The 21092-nt window shown below is 38.5% G+C and overlaps 1 protein-coding gene across 29 annotated transcripts in view; it reads left to right on the top strand.

Moving 5' to 3' along the window:
• The first annotated feature begins 5000 nt into the window (after positions 1-5000).
• The window catches only part of ALS2 (alsin Rho guanine nucleotide exchange factor ALS2), a 78731-nt gene continuing 62639 nt past the window's right edge, over positions 5001-21092 (top strand). For 4 of the 29 annotated variants that reach the window (XM_057304046.1, XM_057304028.1, XM_057304022.1 and 1 more), the window contains exons 1-3: positions 5023-5256; positions 17697-17750; positions 18903-19057. In XM_057304046.1, the coding sequence (XP_057160029.1) occupies positions 17731-17750; positions 18903-19057 (175 nt within the window). In that variant the 5' untranslated portion in view covers positions 5023-5256; positions 17697-17730. Of the gene's footprint in view, positions 5683-17672; positions 17751-18902; positions 19058-21092 lie in introns of all 29 variants that reach the window. The other 25 variants (XM_057304040.1, XM_044381276.3, XM_057303971.1 and 22 more) reach the window with 19 other exon arrangements.

Genomic DNA, 21092 nt, shown 5'->3' with positions numbered 1-21092 from the left:
TTCAACACCATTTATCATGCCACTCTTCTTGAAAGCCTCTTTGATTTCTGTGAAGTGGGCACTTTATTCTAGTTTTTTCCTATCTCTGTGGGGACTCCTCTGCAGTTGTCTTTCCTGCCTCCTCCTCTGCTCAACTTCCAAGTTTGGGCAACCCCAGGCTCAGTCCTTATCTCCACTTTCTTATCTCCACTTTCCTTCCAGATTATTTCATCTAATCCCTTTAGCTTTGAATGGCACCTATGTGCAAACGACTCTCAAATCTCTATCTCCAGCCCTGATTTCTCCCTAGACCCCAAGTGCCAATTTAACATTTCCATTTGGATACCAAAAAGGTATCCCAAAGTCATCTGCCAAAAACAGACCCCTGAACCATGCCGAGTTGCTTCTTCTTAGTCTTCTCCAGTTCAGAAAATGGAATTCCCTTGAATCAGTTGTTCAAGAAAAAAGCCAGACAGCATATGAATTGAATATCATGTTTAATCCTTCATTAAATTATGCCAATTCTGCTTCCAGAGGATATCTCAAATCTATCTAATTCTCAATTTATACTACAACCACCCTAGTCCAAGGCATCATCATCTCTCCTCTGACTTAATGCAATACTTGCTATTTGAATGTTTGGTACCTCCTCCCCATTTCCCCATACCTCTCTTCCCCAGTCTTGCCCATTTCAGAAAATGACAGCACGTTTCTACCAGTAACTCAGGCTTTAATTTCTTCCTCTCAATGCTCATGCCTAACCCATGTGTAAATACTTAGGCTCTACTTTCACAATAGGAATCTAACTCCTTTTCACCTTCTTCTCCATTGCCACTCCAGGCCAAGCTGTCATTTCTATTTGCCTAGACTATTGCAATAGCCTCTTTCTGATCTCTTTGCTTCTCCTCAAACTCTTAAACTCTGATCGCTCTGCACAGAGCAGAAGAGCAGAAGCCAGGGGCACCTGGGTGGCTCAATTGGTTAAGCATCTGCCTGAGGCTCCGCTGCAATCCAGCCACACATGGCGCTCCCTGATCAGCGCAGAGCCTGCTTCTCCAGATCCCGCTGCCTGCTGCTCCCCGTTTGTGTGTAAATGGTGTGCTCTCTCTCTGTCAAATAAAGAAATAAAATCTTAAAAAAAAAACAAAAACAAAAGAGAAGCCAGATTATAACAACCCCTGATGGTGGCCCTGCAGTGGTTGCCCACATCACTCAGATAAGCCCCAAGTCCTTTCCAGGCCCCAAAGGATCTGTTGGCACTACCAAATAATCATCTACCTGGTCTTATCTATTACCTTTCAACCTTTTTTCATTCAGTTCTAGCCTCATTCTGTTTTTTTTCAGACTCTTCTCATTCAGCTCCAGCCACACTGCACTCCCAGCCTTTGCTAGTGACTTGCTCCCTTTTGCCTGGAGTGTCAGGTATCCACAAGGCTTGCCCTCACTTCCTTACAGATCTGTCCAGATATGTCCCTGTAGAAGAGAGATTTTCCCTGTTTACCTTATCTAAAATTGCACTCTTCACCTGTCTAATCTCTTACCTTTCTTTATTGTTTGTAAAAACAACAGCAACAACCACAACATTAAGATACACTTCTGTGCCAGGTACCATTGTAAGCAATTTGTCTTTAAACCTCACATCACCCTGTAAAGTAGATAACTTTACTATCCCTGTTTTGTAGATGAAGAAACAGAGGTACACAGAGGTTAAATAACTTGTGCCAAGGTCACAAAGCTAGTAAGTGCTGGGGCTAAGATTTGAACCCAGGCTGTCTGGCTAAAAGCACATGCTTTTAGCTACTATATTATTTTTCCTCTTTTTTTTTGCTTCTTTATTCAAATTCAATTTAGTTAACATAGATTATATTATTAGTTTCAAGGGTAGAATTTAGTGATTCATCAGTTGCATATAACACCCAGTGCTCATTACATTAAGTGCCCTCCTTAATACCCATCACCCTATTATCTCTTCCCCCCATTCCCTCCCCTCCAGCAACCCTCAGTTTGTTTCCTAGAGCTCAGTGTCTCTTAGAGCTTGCCTCCCTATTTTCATCTTGTTTTATTTTTCCTTTCCTTCCCCTATGTTCATCTGTTTTGTTTCTTAAGTTCCACATATGAGGGGCACCTGGGTGGCTCAGTTGGTTAAGAATTTGCCTTCAGCTCAGGTCCTCATCCCAGGGTCCTGGGATCGAGCCCCACGTTGGCTTCCTGCTCAGCAGGGAGCTTGCTTCTCCCTCTCCCTCTGCTGCTCCCCCTGCTTATGCTCTCTCACTCTGTCAAATAAATAAATTTTAAAAAATTCCACGTATGAGAGAAATCGTATATTTGTCTTTCTCTGACTTATTTCACTTAGCATAATACCCTCTACTTCGAACCACATTGTTGCAAATGGCACAATTTCATTCTTTTTGATGGCTGAGTAATATTCCATTATATATATATGTATGTATATATTATATATTATCATATATATACATATATATGTATATATATATATATCCTACATCTTTATCCATTCACCTGTTGATGGACATCTGGGCTCTTTTCATAATTTGGTTATTGTAGACAGTGCTGCTACCAACAGTGGGGTGCATGTGCCCCTCTGAATCACTATGTTTGTATACTTTGGATAAATGCCTAGTAGTGCAATTGCTGGGTCACAGGGTAGCTCTATTTTTAACATTTTGAGGAATCTAATCTCCCTACTGTTTTTCCAGAGTGGCCACACCAGCTTGCATTCCCACCAACAGTGTAAGAGGGTTCCCTATTCTCCACATCCTTGCCAACATCTGTTGTTTCCTGAGTTGTTAATTTTAGCCATTCTGAGTGGTAGCGAGGTGGCATTTCATTGTGGTTTTGACTTATATTTCCTTGGTGATGAGTGATGTTGGGCATTTTTTCATGTGTCTGTTGTCCATTTGTATGTCTTCTTTGGGGAAATGTTCATGTCTTCTGCCCAGTTCTTGACTGGATTTTTTGTTTTTTTGGGTGTTGAGTTTGATAAGTTCTTTATGGATTTTTGATACTAGCCCTTTATCTGATAAGACATTTGCAAATATCTTCTCCCACTCTGTAGCTTGCCTTTTAGTTTTATTGACTGTTTCCCTTTTTTGCCTCTGTATAGCCCAGTCCCCACTGTATTTGTTTAGTAGCTATCACTCTTCCCACTTGTTTCAGGCATTTCTGCATAACCAACCATCCCAAAACTTAGTGGTTAAAAGCAACAATTTATTATTTCTTGGGAAATTGGGGCAGGAATTCAGACAGGGCTTGACTAGGCTGTTCTGCTCTTCTTGGCACTGGCTGGTATCACTCAGCTGCACTCAGCCAGTAACTGGGTTGGCTTGAAGGTCTCAGTAGTCTCCACTCGTGTTTTGGCACTTTAAGACTCTTCCATGTGGCCTATCTCTTCACATTGTCTCTTATCAACCTGTAGTACAGTTGAAGCTTCTTAAAGCATGGCAGCTGGCTTCTCAGAGGGGGTTGTGGAAGCTTCCAGTTCTTTTTAAGGCCTAATTCAGTCCCAGAACTTCATTTCTGCCACATTCCATCAGTTAAAAAAAGAAAAAAAAAATCACAAACCTAGCCCATACTTAGGTGAAGAGGAAATAGAATCCATCTCTTCACATCAAGAGTGGCATTTATATACATGGAAGGAAAAACTGATGGCTGTCATCTTTGGAGACTATTTTCCACACTACCAGAGTGGAAGTTCCACTAGAGTGGAGACCCTTGTCTGTTTTGTTCATTATCATGTCTCTCTAGTGTCTAGAATTATGCCTGGCACATAATAAGTATGCAATAAATACTTATTCAGTCCAAGAATTTAAGGGACAGTTGAAAGAGTCTGCAAAAGCAAAGGAAAGATCTGAAGCAATAGGGGGAAAACCCAGAAGGAGTGTGTCCCAGAAGTCAAGGAGGGAAAGGAAGACTAAAAGGCTAGGGCTGCAGGTAGGTTTTGTAATAGTGGCTGGCAGGAGTTAGGGAAATTCATCCCAAGTGGTTGTATTTTCCTCAGAAACGTAGGAGGCAGTTTTTCAATTTTCATTTTTAGAACTGTTTACCTAAGGGGCTGGGTAGGTAGAGTTCAGTTAGCAATGTGTGCGGGTTGGGAATAAAAGGCTATGGGAAATGAGAAATTCCTAATAGCCACGTGTTAAGGACTGTTTTAGGCTTATTAAGATTGCCTGGCCACATGCAAATCACGACTGAAGTTGGACACCTTTGGTTTACAGTGCTGCCAATTCTCAAGGTTATGTTGTTTCAAGCACTGGCGCAAGAATGGACAAGGTTGGCTGAATTGTTGCAGACTAACGATTTTGCAGGTGGGCGGAGAATCAAGGAGGCAATGGTGGTGAGGGTGAACGTGATAGACCATTTATGCATAGGAACTTCAGACCTTGACTGTATCTCTGTCGCTGATGGTCTGAATACAGGTTTGCAGGCTCAGGGATGGCACACTGCCTAGAAGCAGAGAGTTCGCATCCACTGTGTGCCGAGGGTGGCGGCTCGGGAAAATCTTCCTGAGAGGACTTACCAGCTGCGAGCTGAGTCGGGGTGGGGCTGTGGCTACGACAAGCAGACTGCCGTGAAACTGTGCTGAGCATGCAAACTAGTTTTAATCAGATTGTACCCTGTGGGGAATCATAAAAGATACCGATTCATTTCCTCCTACCCCATTCCACCCTTCGGGGTTGTAACCAAATAAAAACAGCGCGAACCCTAGGACCAACTGGCGCCGCTTGGCGATGACGTCATTTGCGGGGGCGGAAGTGATTACCGTTAGGGTATAGTCCATAGAAGCAGCTGGAAGATATTTTAGGCTTTTCCTTGTAAAGAGTAGCGAACTTATCCTTCTAACTTTTGCAGTTTGAGGTGGCAGCAAAATGCCTGCAGCTCCAAATCACTTTCATCACCACCTGTTACCATGGAAGCTCTCGGGTAGTTAGGCCCCGGCGACTCCATGTTACGTCACCGTCCAAGCGCGTTTTAGGTCCGGTGGCTCCGCCCTGTCCTGAGGGAGGGGCAGTACTCCTGAAGTCATCGCCCACGGTGCCTAAGGCCTCTTGGAGAATTTTGATCTCTATCAGACGCCGTTGGCGTCTAACCTCCACCTATTTCAGGGGCAATCCCTGCCCGCCTTCACACAAGCCGGCCATCCGGCAGACCCGCCCCTGCCCGGAGGCCCCGCCCCCCGTGAATCAGCTGATTCAGGGACCCGCTGGGCTGAGAAGCTCGCGCCGGATGCAGACCGCGGTGCTGTCGGTGGAGCGTCAGGTGAGCGAGGGTGAGTCTTCGGTCGGCCCTTGGCCTCGCAGGGCTGCCCGGCCCGGGTCTCCTGTGTGCCGGAGGCTGGGGTCCGAGAGAGAGGCGGAGGCGCAGGCCGAGGCCCGGGAGCGCGCTTGGTGACCCACAGAGACGGCGCCCGCGTCTTCCAAAAAGCCTGCGTCCGACGGAGGGCGCCTGCCCGCCAAGGAGCACCCGACGCGGCCCCCTGTCCCGGCCCCAGGTTCTCCCACTCACCCCTTACCTCTCTCCTCAGACGGGGTGCCATTGCATTGGTCTCAGCGTGGGAAATTCTTTCACGGCCCCCTTTCCCGCCTCCACCCACGCTGCCTTTCCTTCACTCATTTATGAGGATTTATTGAATTCCCACTCTAGGCGCTCAGCACATAAACCGGAATCCCTGCCGCGAACCTTGGTGAGTGTCTCAGGCGCGTTTGCCCCAAGGATGCAGATCACGGTGGAGGGTGGACCTAGGGCTTCGATGGCTTGAAAGGGCGGTTGCAGAAAAAGAAAATAACTTTGATGTTAAGAATTAGTAGTTTAACCAAGTCCTTTGGCGTGTCAAGTGAACCATGAGAGGATGAGAAGTTCTTTTGAGGGGCAAAGACAGGAAAGTAACATAGGTCTATCATTAGGAAATGGTCCCGACGCTGGTGTTGGTCCTCTGCGTATAGGGCTACTTTGGAGACGAGCAACTGTAGGTTGGCAGAAGTGTACTCTTGCTTACTTAGGGCTTTGATGATGAGGGAAGAGGAAAAACACACTGGCTAAAGCGGCATATTCAAATACAGTATTCTCTCTAGTATGGAAAAGGAAATAACTGTTCAAACACAAACACGGATCTTTAGTCTGTTGCCTTTTAGATTTGTTGGTGGCTGTAAATGTTCTTTAAAAGGTCTTAAAGAATAAAATTATGTGACGTGTGTTTAGTCCGAACACGTATCAAAATTCAGTTATTGGTTCGTTTTTGCCCCTAGTTTATCATAAATATGAATGATTTCGAGTGACCACTTGGCCCTTGAGTTAATGAGTATTTAAAAAAAATTAAGAGAGTGAAAAATTAACTTTTGCAGTAAATTGCAGTATTTCAATCTTAATATAAGCATGGGCTTTTGATACGGACATACCTGACATTACATCCACTTATTCTTTGATCTGAGGAAAGTTACTTCTCTGCATTATTTTTCTTATTTCTAATTTGAGGCTTAAGGTACCTTCCTCATAATAGCACCTTTACATTTAATGGTTCATCTGTTTATTATAGTGCGTGGCAGTGGTAAATATTCAGTACGTATTTCCTATTTTTATAATTATTTCTTCTTCCACTATCTCATGACCCACACTGACTCACTGTTTTCTAAATGGGAAAGAGAACCGAATGCTTTTAGAGAAGAACTATAATTCACTTTTTAAATTCAAGGGACAGTTTCCAGATAATTTGCTGATACATTGACTTAAAGAAAATATACTTTCTGGTTTGTCTGTAGTAACTCTGGTATTCAGTAAGGGTATTTTAATGTGAAAGAGATGCTTTTGGAATCTATACCTAGTTTAAATTTATTATTTAGTTTGCAAATAATGAGTAGTATTTGCATATTTAGGGTTCATAGTTATAGCAAGAGAAATTCAAAGCTGTTTCACAATATTAACGTTTGAAAAGATAATGATCCAGAAAATAAAATACCAAATTGGTCATTTGGGGGGTGGGGTGAGTTGCATCAGTAAGTCTCTTATTTTTTTAAGTAGATTGAAGAAGTGTGAACTGGAATCCCTTCTGTGCAAATTTCAGCCTTTCAGAATTTAAGTTGTCTTTTGAGAAACTTCGGGCATTTTGACTGTAAAGACACAGGAGCGTGTTAAGAACTTCACTTACACATGGTTTCAGTTTTGTGTGATTAGGTGGAGAGAGTACTATTAATCTACCTTTTTATGAAAAACCTAGGTTTCATGTAGTACTGCTGAATCCATTTTAAGGGTATTTCTGAAGAATATGACTGACTTGTAAAAACCTTTTAAGATCTTGTATTATGACAGTAGGTAAGGTATGAGTTAAAAAACTGCAAAGATAGGTAAAGACTGGTGATTTTTGAGATGATGTAAAAGAAGGCCTGCTTTTATGTAGTATGAGGTTGAGTACCTTTCTCAGACACTCAGAGGAGTGCTGTGAGGATTTTAATGACATCTAGATCATTTAGCCCTTCTTATAACTTTGTGGAATTAAACCTAGCACATATTCCAACTGTATTAGAGATTTTGCTTGTAGAGCTTTTTTTTTTTTTTTTGAAGCAGTTTTTCTTTCTTGTTACTCTTCTCTGTTGATAACCAGATAATTCAGTCATCAGTAATAAGAGAGTAGTAGATTTTGTAGGTTATCAGTCCTTAAGAAAATGCACAGTAACCACAAATAATATAGTAAACTCTGACATGGTTCTTTTGAGTCTTGCGTTTATTTTCCTATACTCATCTCTTACTCCTCTATATATGTCATGGTGCTGTCTTTACATTATGTCGTGATGTTTGTTGCGTCACACAATTGGTAGACTAGCTGAGAAATTGGTTAAGTAGCTGAACTAAGTGATCCAGGTGGGTAGAGCAAAAATATTTAAATCAGTGAGGTAATGAGTACTTGTTTGAGCTGTTGTAGAGTTTTCTCTTTCATATAGACTTTTTTTCTTTTAAGATTGTATTTATTTATTTGAGAGAGAGAGCGTGCGCATGCACAAGAGCGGGGTGAGGGGCAGAGGGAGAACCAGACTTCCCACAAAGGAGGGGGCCCAGTTCGAGGTTTATTCAGGGCTCAACCTTGGGACTCCCGGATCAGGGCCTGAGCCGAAGGCACGTGCTTAACTGACTGAGCCACCCAGTCACCCCTATTATAGACTTCTTTTTTGAGGAAAATGTACAGTTCTCTCAGTTCCTATGAGGAAAAGACTGGGGCTGTTCCATAGAGTTTCAGTTGGCTACCAGTGAGTTATGCTTAAAGAGATCAGCTTTAGTCTCATTAATTTCACAAATTAATCAATAATGGTTCCCTTTTACATATAATTTAAATAATAAAATTTATTTGTTAAATAAAAATTATTAAATGAATTTTGCTCTTCAGTGTCCTCATACAGTTCTTCATTTCACATGATCTCCCTTTTAAGAAGGGGGTGGTTAGACCCAATAATGGCATCTGGGTGGGTAACTCATTGCAGAGTTCTGCAACCTAAAGTTTTGTTGAGCTGAATTCTTAACTAAACAGGGCAATTGCCCAGGCAGACATGCAGCAAAGATGATTATAGCAGCTCTTAAAACAGCAATAAAGTAGAACAATCCAGCTGTACTTTAATAGGGAAATGGATAAACTATGGTTTATTTATGCAATGAAATACTCTCCCCTAGTAAAAATGAATGAACTAAATCCATACTTATCAATGTGGATACACCTCAAGTGCACAATAATGAGTGAAGAAGCAAGTTGCCAAAGGATGTCTATGATATGATGCATTTATGTAGTTTTAAAAGAATATAGCTTACATTGCTTATGGATACATATGTATCTAATGAAAATACATTGAAGTATAAGAACATATGTGGAAATAAGACATTAACTTTAGGAATAGTGGCTAACTTTCTGGGAGATAAGTTTGGGTGGAGCTCTTTCAGAAATATATGTAACTTTCTATTTTAAGAACAGCTGAAGCAAATATAAAAATATGTTAACATTTGTTAAAACGGAGTGATGGGAAGGTACATGGATTTGCTCATCATTACAGATTTATGTATAATTTGTGAAACTAGCACTTGAACATTTTTAACTTTAATTCTAATTTAAATTCTATATAATTAAATAGAAAAAATTTTAAAATAAAATTTTTATTTATAATTAGGGCTCTCTTCCAGTATGCTTGCTTTATTTTACTTTCTAGTCTCACAGTAGTTGACTGTGGAAAAATAATTGTTTTCTTTCTGCACTAGGAAAAGGATGTGCCACTGCAGCTCCACTGTGTAAAGCTTTTCTAAGGAGAGGAGACAGACCAATTATTTAGTCAATTTTACTTTGCTGTTTGACTTGTGCTTCTGGGAAAATGCTTTTCTTAAGAGGAAGAATAATTTCTTATAAGGCTACAGAGGAATTTACATTCTAGACTCTTGGGGAATGCAAGCTTATACTGATCATGATCTCTCAAAGGATAGAGGAGCAGAATATATCATAAAGTCCTAAAAGGAATTTGGACAGAGTGACTCATACAAAATTACCACAGATATCATGTGGTCATTAACACTTTTTAAAGTTTAGGTTGGTTACATTTTATTACAGTACGGTAAAACCGAATTTATACTGTGACTGCAAGTGTCCTAGTTATAGCTCAAAGAAAATCTAATTCTCTCTTAAATAGGTATCAGTAAGTAAACATGATGAGCATGTGTTAAGTGGTTTGAGTAGTGAATAGTAAATTTAATAGCTGATCGCTAATATAACCTAAGTATTTACACTTGAGTTAAATAACCTTTCATTCCTAATCAAGAATACTTGTTACACAGGGCACCTGGGTAGCTCAGTCGGTTAAGTATCTGCCTTCAGCTCGGTCACGATCCCAGGGTTCCGGGAATGAGCCTCACGTGGGGCTCCCTGCTCCGTAGGGAGCCTGCTTCTCCCTCTCCCTCTGCCTGCCGCTCCCTCTGCTTGTTCTCTCTCAAATAAGTAAAATCTTAAAAAAAAAAAAAAGAAAAAAAAAGAAAAAGAATGCTTGTTACTAGCACTTTCAAAAAAAGTGAAACTTGTATCTCCAGAACACTGTTTTTTGGCATGTATACTCCCTGTTAGTTATATGGCCCCGTGATGACCTTAAGTACTAGGTGTTTTTGATTGGCAAAATAAGCCCACATACTTTGTATTTCGTGTAATATTGCCTACTTAAAAAAATCGTGGCCACTTAAATGAGAGAATAGTAGTAAAATAGTAAAGGAATAAACAATTTGTATCAGAAATTATACTCTATCATGTAATAACAGACACAAATTGTTGCAGTACCTGAGAATTTGAAAATTAATTCCTAGTATTATAATATCCATCAAAATGTTTCATGGGGATTTTATTAACCTGGAAAAATGTGTTTTAAAAATTTTGCAGTGGATACAAAAAGGAGCTAAATGGGCATTGCTGGGCATTTATTTTACTATGTTTATACCCCCCCTACCCTGTGGGTAATATCTATTTTAGAGGATTTTCAAAATCAGAAGAGTGTGGTTTTAGTAGCTAGTTTCAGGGTGAAATTAGCAGGCCATAAAAAGACTGTGAAGTGTTAGTGTCCCTGATGGCACCAAAAACTGTCTCCGTGTACTAAGGAGAAAGAGACTGTTCTTTCCTTGGTTGTATAACATTTGTGAACTGACATGAAATAAAAGCATCTTCATTGTTAGGAAATACCATTAGCAAATTGTAAGAGTTTCTATTATAAGTAGATACTTTCCTTTTGTGTCCTATATGGACTTTTATTACAGTGCTAGAAATCTACGTCATTTGAAAGTCCATGGATTGGAATTTAAGATCAAGTGCTGTCTTTCACTGAGTACTTACTTAAATGTAGCCCACTTGTACCTAGTGGTTACTATGGTTACAAGAATGTACCAATGAATAAATCATAGTTTCTGAACTACAGGAGTTTATAATATATTTTGAATCAATGACAGTGAGTGCATTATCCCATTAGTAACAACATTATAAATAGTAAGTACTTTCTAGGCTAGCCTACTGACTTACTTTATTCAGTGCATTAATTTACTGAATTGTTGAACTCTGGGTCAGTATTTAAGGGGCTGGTCAGCTCCCATAGTGGTATCAGGCATTGCCTTCTGTGTTGCAATTAAGGCTGAGAGGGCTGGGATTTGAAGTGGCCTCAACCTTTGATGGTGGTTGGTTTGTCAAGGCTGCAGTGCAAGGTGAGTGTTCCTCAGTCTTCATTAGTGGTTGGTAAAGGCTTTGGTGGTGGGATATCCAGGAAGTAGCAGTTAGTTGTAAGTCAGGTGTTTGGGTCATAAGTTGCCTTGATCCATATATAAATCTATTGACTGAGTCTCTAAAAGGAAATATTCATTGAGCATTTACCATGTGTTAAAATACCAGTGTCTTAAATTGGTGTTTACTACATTCATGGTATAAGCTCTGGTTTATGACATTTAAAAAATTAAAAAATTTTTTTTTGTATTTTGATAGGTTAGTCACCATACAGTACATCTTAGCTTTTGATGTAGTGTTCCATGATTCATTGTTTGCATATAACACCCAGTGCTCCGTGCAGTACATGCCCTCCTTAATACCCTTCACTGGGCTAGCCCATCCCCCTACCCTCCTCCCTTCTAAAACCCTCTGTTTGTTTCCCAGAGTCCATAGTCTCTCATGGCTCATCTCTGCCTCTATTATCCCCGATTTAAATTTTTTTTTTTTAAAGATTTATTTATTTGAGAGAGAGTGAGAGTGAGTGTGTGCATGCTGGGCTAGGGGCAGAGAGAGAAAGAGAGAATCCACAAGCAGACTCCCCACTCTCCAAGGACCCCGAGGTCATGATGTGAGCCAAAACCAAGAGTTGGCCACTCAACCAACTGAGCCACCCACGTACTCCTGGTTTACTACATTTTAATAAAATGAAGCCAATTGAAACTTTAAAAAGAAAGTGTAAGTGCCTGTAATTTAAAAATTTTGCAGTGGATACAAAATGCATTACAATTTACTATATTATTTATTGTCATATCTTAATGTCTTGTTCTAATCTCTATCATTACTCTTGTAGCTACAATTATTGCAGTTGTTTTAATCAATATACCTATTTTAAAACAGTAAGTGAAACAAGAGAATGAGACTGGAAGTGCTCAGCTTAATGGCTTTTTCTATGCTTTGAGGGTGCTGTCTATAGAGAGCCATCATTCTAGTCAGAAAGACAGAACATGATAGCATGTAAGCTCCTTAAGGACAGGAACTCATTTATTTATGTGGGCCTAGTCTATCCACAGGTATTTATTGAGTACCTGTTATATATCAGGACTATGTTAAGCAGCTGGGCTATAATAGAGAATAAGGTATTTCTGGCTTGTGAAAGATCAGTCCCAAAACATGCATTCCAGGTGCTGTCCTCTTTCACTTTGTCTAGGACTTTGGTTCTTCCCTCTGTCCCCTTGCATCTAGGATTGGTGTCATTGTCAAAGCAAACATATTCAGCTATCTCTCATCTCCCCAGCCCTGCACATACAAAAAACACACCCCTTAACTTCACATTCTTCTCTAGCTATTGCTCCATTTCTCTCTTTTTGGCAATGTTTTTCAAAAGAATTCTTTACATGAACTTAATTTTCTTGTGCTCACCTCCCATTTATTTTTATTTATTTTTTTACCTCCCATTTATAGTCAACCTGCTCCAATCTGGTTTTCAGGTCCGTACCACCACTAAAACTGTGGCCGTGCTCAGCATTGATATCTGTGTTGGCATATCATCACTGGACACTTTCCAGCTCTCATCCTATGAGACCCCAGCGGCATTGACCTAATTGACCAGGCCTTTCTCCTGGAAACACTCTGCTTTGCTTTTATGTGCACACATAGACTCATGCTTCTCCCACCTCTCAGGTCACTTTTCAACCAGCTGTTTTTGCTTGTTCCTCATCCTAGCCAACATCTAGGTTCAGGAGCTCCTTACAGCTTGGTCCTGTTCCTTTCCTTTCTCTTTATACACACCCAGTGATATTATGCATTGTCTTGCTTTCAGGTATTATCCATAATGCCTTCCCAAGTTTATATCAACAGCTAAGACCTTTTTTCTGAACTTCATACTCAATATTCAACTGCTTTTGATAGGTACTCTAAGATTTCTCACTGGCATCTTGAACTTAACATAAAAAAAATTTTAAACAGAGTCTTCTGTTTCAGAATCCTATCTTTTTTACTCTTCTCCATTTCAGTAAATGGTACCACCAACACACAGTTGTTCAAGACAGAACCTAGAAATCATTTTTGATACTTCCTTCTTTATACCCTACTTGTGTCTAATATATTACCAAGTCCTAGTTGTTCTAGGACAGTGCACGTCTCTCATTTGTTTACCTCTTTCTCTTCTACCAAATTGGCAACCTTGTATGAAATTAAAGAGCCCAGGCTTCCTTCTTCCACTGAGAAAATGAGCCAGCCTATTTGCAGGTAGGATACTCCTTGCAAAATTCATTTGGGCACTGTATGTGAGTATGTTTACCATAAAATAGACTTAAAACTTTTGAGACAAATGTAAATCATCACCATTGGAATACATTGTTAAAGCACCTATAGAATGTCTTGTAAGCAATGCAACTTTCTAGTGTACTCTTCCAGATGAAGTTGTTGTAAAAAGTACATAAAAGAAACTAAAGGAGGTATAAAATAGTTAAAAGTTGGGGACCCCTACCAAAATGATAGTTGTTTGTTTTAGAATACAGGTTCCTGGGGTGCCTGGGTGGCTCAGTCGGTTAAGCATCTGACTCTTGATTTCTACTTGGGTCATGATCTCGGGGTCCTGGGATTGAGCCCCTTGTCAGGCTCTGTGTTCAGCAGGGAGTCTTCTTGAGGAATGTCTCCCTCTCTCTCTGTCCCTCCCCGTGCTCAAGTTCTCTCTTTCTCTCTCTCAAATAAATAAATCTTTAAAAAAAAAAAATAGAAGACAGGTTCCTAGTTCCTTCCTTGGAACGCTTGAGGCAATATATGTTTTAGAATTCAAAAATTTTTTGATCTTTAAAATGATGTGCATAAACCATATATTATGTAACACTTTCTGTAGGACATTTGGTTCCACCCCATAATCATATTAATATTTCTTTTTTTAAAAAAAGATTTAAAAATTATTTTTAAGTAATCTCTACACTCAACGTGGGGCTTGAATTTACAACCCCAAGATCAAGAGTCACACATTCTACCGACTGAGCCAGCCAGTCGCCCCAATCATATTAATATTTCTACAGCAAAATATATGAATATTCACACTGAAGGGGCAAAAAACTAACCTCATATTAGTTCAAATTAGGCTTGCTGTCAGATAAATTTGAATCAGATTAGATTTTGCCACCAAAAGCATTATGAAAAAACTTAGTTTTCAGAGTTTTTGGACTTTGGATTTCTTTTTTTTTTTTCGGTAAGATTTTATTTATCTATTTGATGGGGGGGACTTTGGATTTCTGGGTAAGGTTTTGTGGATCTGTAGATAGTTCGCAGCTTTGGATTTCTGGGTAAGGTTTTGTGGATCTGTAGATAGTTTGCAGCTTTTTCTAACACTAATTCGGACACCTGGACCACATTTTTTTTTTTTTAATTTTTTAGGGCACTCTCGGATCATGGTGTTAAAAGCATACCCTCTGCTTGTACGAGATAGCTTATTTCTCTGTTAAATGTAACAGGAGGTTGTGTTTCCAATGGGATCTAAAAGTGGAGTCAGATTGTTAAGAACCAAGGTTTGATTTTTGTTTTAAAGGGCCATCTGAAAGTTTAATTGCTTTACATTTCACTGTAAAGGAGATAATTTGAAGTGTAGAGTAGCGTACCTTAAAATGAATCTGGGTTTGTTTGGTGACTCGAAGAATTTAATAGCTGGATGGGATGCTTGAGTCTGTTTTGCTCATTTTACGGATGTTCTTGATCTCTGGAAATGTCATGCAAGGCAAAAGAGGACCCCACATTTTTGCCTGTACATCACATATCAGAGCTAATTAATATAATAAAGGTCTATGAAGGAAGGTTACTATAGTAGAAGAAAAGCAGAGTTTAGGGATTCTGTCTCCCAAAGGAACGTAGAGTGAGAACCTTAAAGTTCACCTGGAGAGAACTATCCCCAGAAGAAGCCCCATGATTAGGCAATTTTATAACGATTAAAAATGTGAAGCAGTGAGAGAGTTTAAGGAAGTTTAAGTGCTTTTTGAATGCTTGAGGCAAATCTTAAAGATTTCCTGACGGGGTCATAAAAATTTTAGGAAAACAAAAATTGGGGGTTTACTTTTTCTTATGGATACATAATTGAGAAAGGATGTTAGGTTTTTTGTTGTTGTTGTTTTAATGTAGGCTCCATGCCTGAGAAAGAATGTTAGATTAAATAGAGTTGGTAAATGCCACTTATATTTAAGTATGTGAGATAAAACTTTATAACACAAGCTTCCCACATTTAGCTGTAGTATTCTTTTTTAGTTACGTTTCCTTAGCAGTCATTTCTCTTTTTCTCATTGCTCTATTTGAGTCTTAGGCAGACCTGTTTTCTGGAAAAAGTCAAACATATTAAAATGAGACAGATTTACAAATACTGATATAGAAAGATGTCTATGAAATAGCATATTAGCTAGCTTTCTGTTGCTATTTAACAAATTGCTGCAAGTTCACTGTTTTCGCAGTTCTTTAGGTTGTAAGTATGACACAAGCCTCACTGGGCTGAAATCAAGATGTCATCAGGGCTGCATTCTTTTCTGGAGGCTCTAGGAGAGATTCTGTTTCCTTGCCTTTTCCAGCTTTTAGAGGCCACCCACATTCTTTGGTTTATGCTCCCCGCCTTCCCATCTTCAAAGCCAGCAGTCTCTCTGACCGTGCTTCCATCAGCACATCTCTTTATCTGACTCTCCTTCTGCTTCCCTCTTGCACTTTCAAGGAGGCTTGTGATAACCCAGATAATCTCCCTATCTTAGGGTCAGCTGATTCGGAGCTTTAATAGCCCTTTGCCATTAACCTAACCTAGTCACAAGTTCTTGGCAGTATGATGTGGGCATCTTCAGGGACCCTTACTCTGCCTAGCATATATAGTAAGTAACAAGAGAAAGTTGCAAAAACAGTTTTTGTATGGCTTTAATTCCATCTGGGTTTGAAAAAAATGTGTGGTGGTGAAAAATACGGCAAAAGATGAAATCTACTTTAAGAAAACTCTGTATTCAAGAAATGTGACACTAAAAGAGGAAAAAGGCTGACTGTTTTGTTCACTTCACCGAAAGGGTCTCAACATTTTTGATTGTCAGGCAGTAGGATAAAATTCAATTTACATTCAGTGAATCTGTGATGGAAAGCAAAGTGTGCTTGTGTACTTTAACACCCTGCCGGAGGAGTTCTCTGGTTTCTGCTGGGTGTAGTTTAACTTTAATCAAGGGAACAGTTAGTTATTCCTTGATCTCTGACGGATAAACACAGGTTAGATCTGGCTTCAGAATTTCTCTGTGTACCATGAACTGTACATTTTCCTAATGGTTAGTTATCATCACATACAAGGCATAGTACCACTTAATCCTATTTGTTATTTAAAAATAGTCATTTATTAAATTAATAGCATTTATTAAATCTGTTCAGATATATGTTTTGTTTACATGGTACCCTTCATCCAACTTTGAATGATTCAAAATCTTTCCAAAATAAGCATTAGGTAGAGAGTAATTTCCTCCAGATACACAGATGGCAAACGGTAAGAATTCACAGGCAACCTGGAGTAAACAGATGGATCTTAAATCACTCCTGCTGGTATGGGCTGTTTTCAGAGTACAGTGACCATGTCATATCCTTTGCAGAAAAAACATAAATTTGGCTTGGATATTTTTATGGTTGACACAAATAAAACCTCATTGCCATGGTGTATTTTCATGAGTTTTCAGTGCCCTTAAAAATACGAATTTTTAGTTGAAATGCATTGAGCATTTGTCTGCTTGTTTATATTTCTGTCTCTTTATTAAACATTGAGTCCCTAAACTAATAGGTCATGATATTTGTACTGTAATTTCATATAGCTCTTTATTATTAAATGGTGGATTTTGAAACAGGTATTTTAAAACCCAAATTTCTTTCTTCCAGCATTTTGGACTATGGTTTCAAGTTGAGCTTGATTTGGGGAAAATACTGCCAGTTCCAATAAATAGAAAACTTTCTAATATTAATGATGTAATTTTTTGTGTGCATTGCTGAAACATGTAAATTAAAACTACTTGAATCTGATACATTACTGAAGAGATTTTAGGAATTTTCTTTCTTAATTGGTATTAACATGTTCATGTGTTCCAGAAGCCTTTAAAAATGACCCTTAACGTATGTGGAGTATTTAACAAAAAGAATTTTCAGGTTGAACTTCCTTCTTTATAATAAAAAATAAAATCTGTTCCCTGACAAAGTACAGCTTAATTGCAGGTAGTCTTGTCTTCTTTTGACATTACATTTGATGGTCAGCAGGCAATTTTATAAGCTCAGTGGGAAGGCTCAGTCTAGATATTCGACTTTGGCAGGCGGGATATGAAATAGTTGAAATAGTTTCACTGCATATTTATTGCCCAGTGAATGTGCAGTTGTTAGAGGGCTGCCCTTTTTTTTTTTTTTTTTTTTTTTTTTTTAAATCTGAGGAATGAAGTTGCACAGTATTCTTTCATTGGTCTTTGTGCTTACCTGTGTTTGCTATTTCGGTCTTTATATATCTTTTGCAAAGAAGAGATGATTTGGTGATGGAGTGCTCCCCCTGACTGATGGACTCAAAGAAGAGAAGGTAAAACCATTTCTTCTTCTCCCTTATTCTTCTAGGGAAACACAACAAGCAATTCTACATATGCGTAGCTTTTCTTCAGTTTAATTTTCTTGTTCATGGTTATTAAGTAGCAATAGTGACATTTAGGTTGATTGGTAAAGAGAGAAAGCTACTAAAATAAAACTGATTAGTGATAAGCTTTGTTTTATGCTTATAAAAAGGCACAAAGTTTCTTCATCATTTTAAAGCTTTTGAAGCCATTTTTTCTCAAGTAATTTCAGGTCTTCGGGTGTAGCTTTATTAATTGTAATCCTCTTCTATCCTTAGAAAACCGGATTCAGTTTGTGGCTTTCCTTTCATAGTACTATGTTTATGCCTAATCATAACCGAGAGGAATATTATTTAGCAAAAGTAGAGAAATTTCTAGGTATTATAAAATAAATAAAACCAAAAAACTTTCTGTGCCTCATTAAAATTGGCATCAGTGTTCTAGAAAAAAGAGTGTATCAGTGGCAACAGAGGGAAACTTGGTATAAAGGAAACCCAGCGTATCTTAATATGTTCTTTTCTTAGAAGGGTAGGAAGTTATGAAGCTTTGTGTCTTGTGTTCTTTGAACCAGAATCATCACATGGATAGAATTCTTTGGCTAGAACATGAGTAAAACATGAAGGATTTTACTGTTCCTGATACAAATTTGATTCTTAAAAAGTTAAATAACAATTCTAGAGCTTACTCGGTGTAAAGTAAAATATGGATCTCTATTCCTTCTTAGCAGATACCTTTTTAGCACAATCAAAACTAAAATTTTAAAATAACACTCCAACTTGGGACAGTTGGAACTTCATTATCTAGATAAGGAGTTAATAAATGGAGAAGTTAGAATCTTAAAATTTTGTGCTATTAAATCTAAAATGTCAAAAAATTGTCCAGGTTTTGTTTACTTTTTAGAGATAAGTAATTTGTGGGTTTAGATTGTCCTCAAGCCTATTATGTGAAGAGTTGCTTTAGCTCTGCTCCTGTGTCCCAACCAAAGCATAAAATAGGTGCTGAAAAATCTGACCGAGTCACCCATGTGCTGGTAAAAGGTATAGGTCTAATGAAATTAGTAAGAACCCCCCAAAATACAGTTTTAATTGCAGAAACAATTCAGCTATTTTTCTTAATGTTTGTAGCTCAACAGAAGCAGAAGGATCCAAAGAAAGAGGCCTCGTCCATGTGTGGCAGGCAGGATCCTATTCTGTAACACCGGAGAGATTGCCGGGCTGGGGAGGAAAGACTGTCCTTCAAGCAGCTCTTGGGGTGAAGCATGGAGTCCTTCTGACTGAAGGTATTGAAAAGAATAGCTTAACAAATACTAACTAAAATGCTAACAGTACCTGGCGGTAAGAGAGTTACTGGATATCAGGAATGCTTAATGAAGTTTGCCGGAACTTGTACTCTTTGTGTTTTCAAAGTATGTTCTTACTCCCTTTATCAAAAATCAGATTAGTTCTTAAATTTAAGATCCATCATAACTAGAATAAAAGGGAGAATTACAGTTTATAAATTTTATAGTAATAAGTACATGAAAAATTAACTTTTGAAAGATTACCTATTCAGAAACTCTCTTGCTGTACCTTTGTTCGTTGAATGTATCGGAGTAATAATGCTAGTAATAGCTAATGTTTATTAAACAATTATGCGTGCCCAGCACAGTACTGGGCACTCTGTATGTACCACCTTACTGAGTCTTCACAACCACATTGTGAGGTAGGCTGCTGTTGATGTCCCCACTTCACAGACGAGGAAGCTGAAGGTCAGGAGGTTAAATAATTTCCCCAAGCCCACACAGCTATTGGAGTGTCAGAATCAGAATTGGAATTCAGAGGGTCTCATTTCAAAGCCTGCTTCTTAAGCCACTTGGCTATACTGCCTCAGTACAGTTTGTCTTAGGCATAAACAGCAGCTGATAAGAACATGTAATAAAATAAATCTGTAAATCTATAACCAATAGAAACATAGGCTATAATTTTTAGGAGAGTTGCCTTTAATATTGATAGCAGTTTACCAACTCAGTCATGGCAAATTTGGTTTGAGCTAGGACTGCCATCAACTAATTTATAAATTTCTATTCCATAAGCATTTATTAAGTATTCAATAATGCTTTGGTATTTTCCTTGTAGGAACTAAGGGAAGACAAATTCTAAGAAGCAAAGCTTAAATCTGACCTTGGTAATTTTGTGGGGTAAACATGGATTTCTTTCTAGCCTCTTTATTATTATATTACGTTTATTGTAATAATATAGAATATTATTATTATTAGGCCAGAATTTGGAAGAAGCTTTATTGTAAAAATGTGAACTATTTTCAGTCAATACCTGCCCTCGGGGTTTCAAAATATTATTCTCAAGCATATGTAAGTGGAATTCCATTGCTGTCTTATTTACCCTTCCGTAAGATATTTAAGAACCCTTCATGAACATGATCTTTAAACCTCTAGAATCATACCGTAAGTGGGATAGCTGAGGGAAAACATTTTAAAAATATATGAATAACCTATCATTGTTCATGTGTAAGCAGTGTCCTGGTTTTAAGTGTCAAAGCTACAAAAAAAAAAAAAAAAAATCTCACACAAGTGTGTAGTTTGAAATGGCAAAAAGATCTCCAGTGCTATGTTTTCCAGATGAGAAAATGTTACTGATGGAATGCTGGAAATTTTCAAGTTCTTTTTCTCTATTTGGTTTGACAGCTCATAATTCAGTGAGGACACTTCATTGAATCACTATTTTTTGAGGAGCTCCAAGTTGAAAAAAGGAAGGAGTTGTCTAAATATCCATTTCTTTGTACTATTTCTCTTTCTAGGGGAGTGATATTCATTGAAAGAGTTGGTGAGCTGTTGCAAGTGTATATTACTATATCACTTGGGAAGAAAAGTTTAAAAGATCTTAACCAGTGAGCTTATTTTCTCAGTACTCTTTACCCAAACTGGAAATTCCCTAATAAAAGCTCATGTCTTCCCACTAGCCACTGTTGTGTTCTTTCTCACATAGATGTTCTGGTTAGTTAATTGGAGTATATAAATAAATATATTTGCTGTGTATAATAGGCCATAGCTAAAGAATGCATTTTTTTCATCATCAGCTCAGTTGCTGCTTTGTGGGGGGAAAAATACTATAAACTTTATTATTTATTAATTTAAAAAAATGGATGAGCCTCTGGTCATAAGGAAAAGAAGGAATAGTGGGCTTGTTTTGGTATTTTTCAAAACCCATAGCCAAATCTTTGTTCCGTTTGAATTTTTTAGCTAGCACAGGTCATATGCACACACCCCAAACTACCACAGTACTGCAGTGAGATTATGACTTGGTAGCACACCTGGACAG

This window comes from Ursus arctos, unplaced genomic scaffold (genome assembly GCF_023065955.2).
Source record: "Ursus arctos isolate Adak ecotype North America unplaced genomic scaffold, UrsArc2.0 scaffold_1, whole genome shotgun sequence".
In the NCBI taxonomy this organism is placed as follows: domain Eukaryota; kingdom Metazoa; phylum Chordata; class Mammalia; order Carnivora; family Ursidae; genus Ursus; species Ursus arctos.
This window is presented reverse-complemented; position numbering and strand designations above follow the sequence as displayed.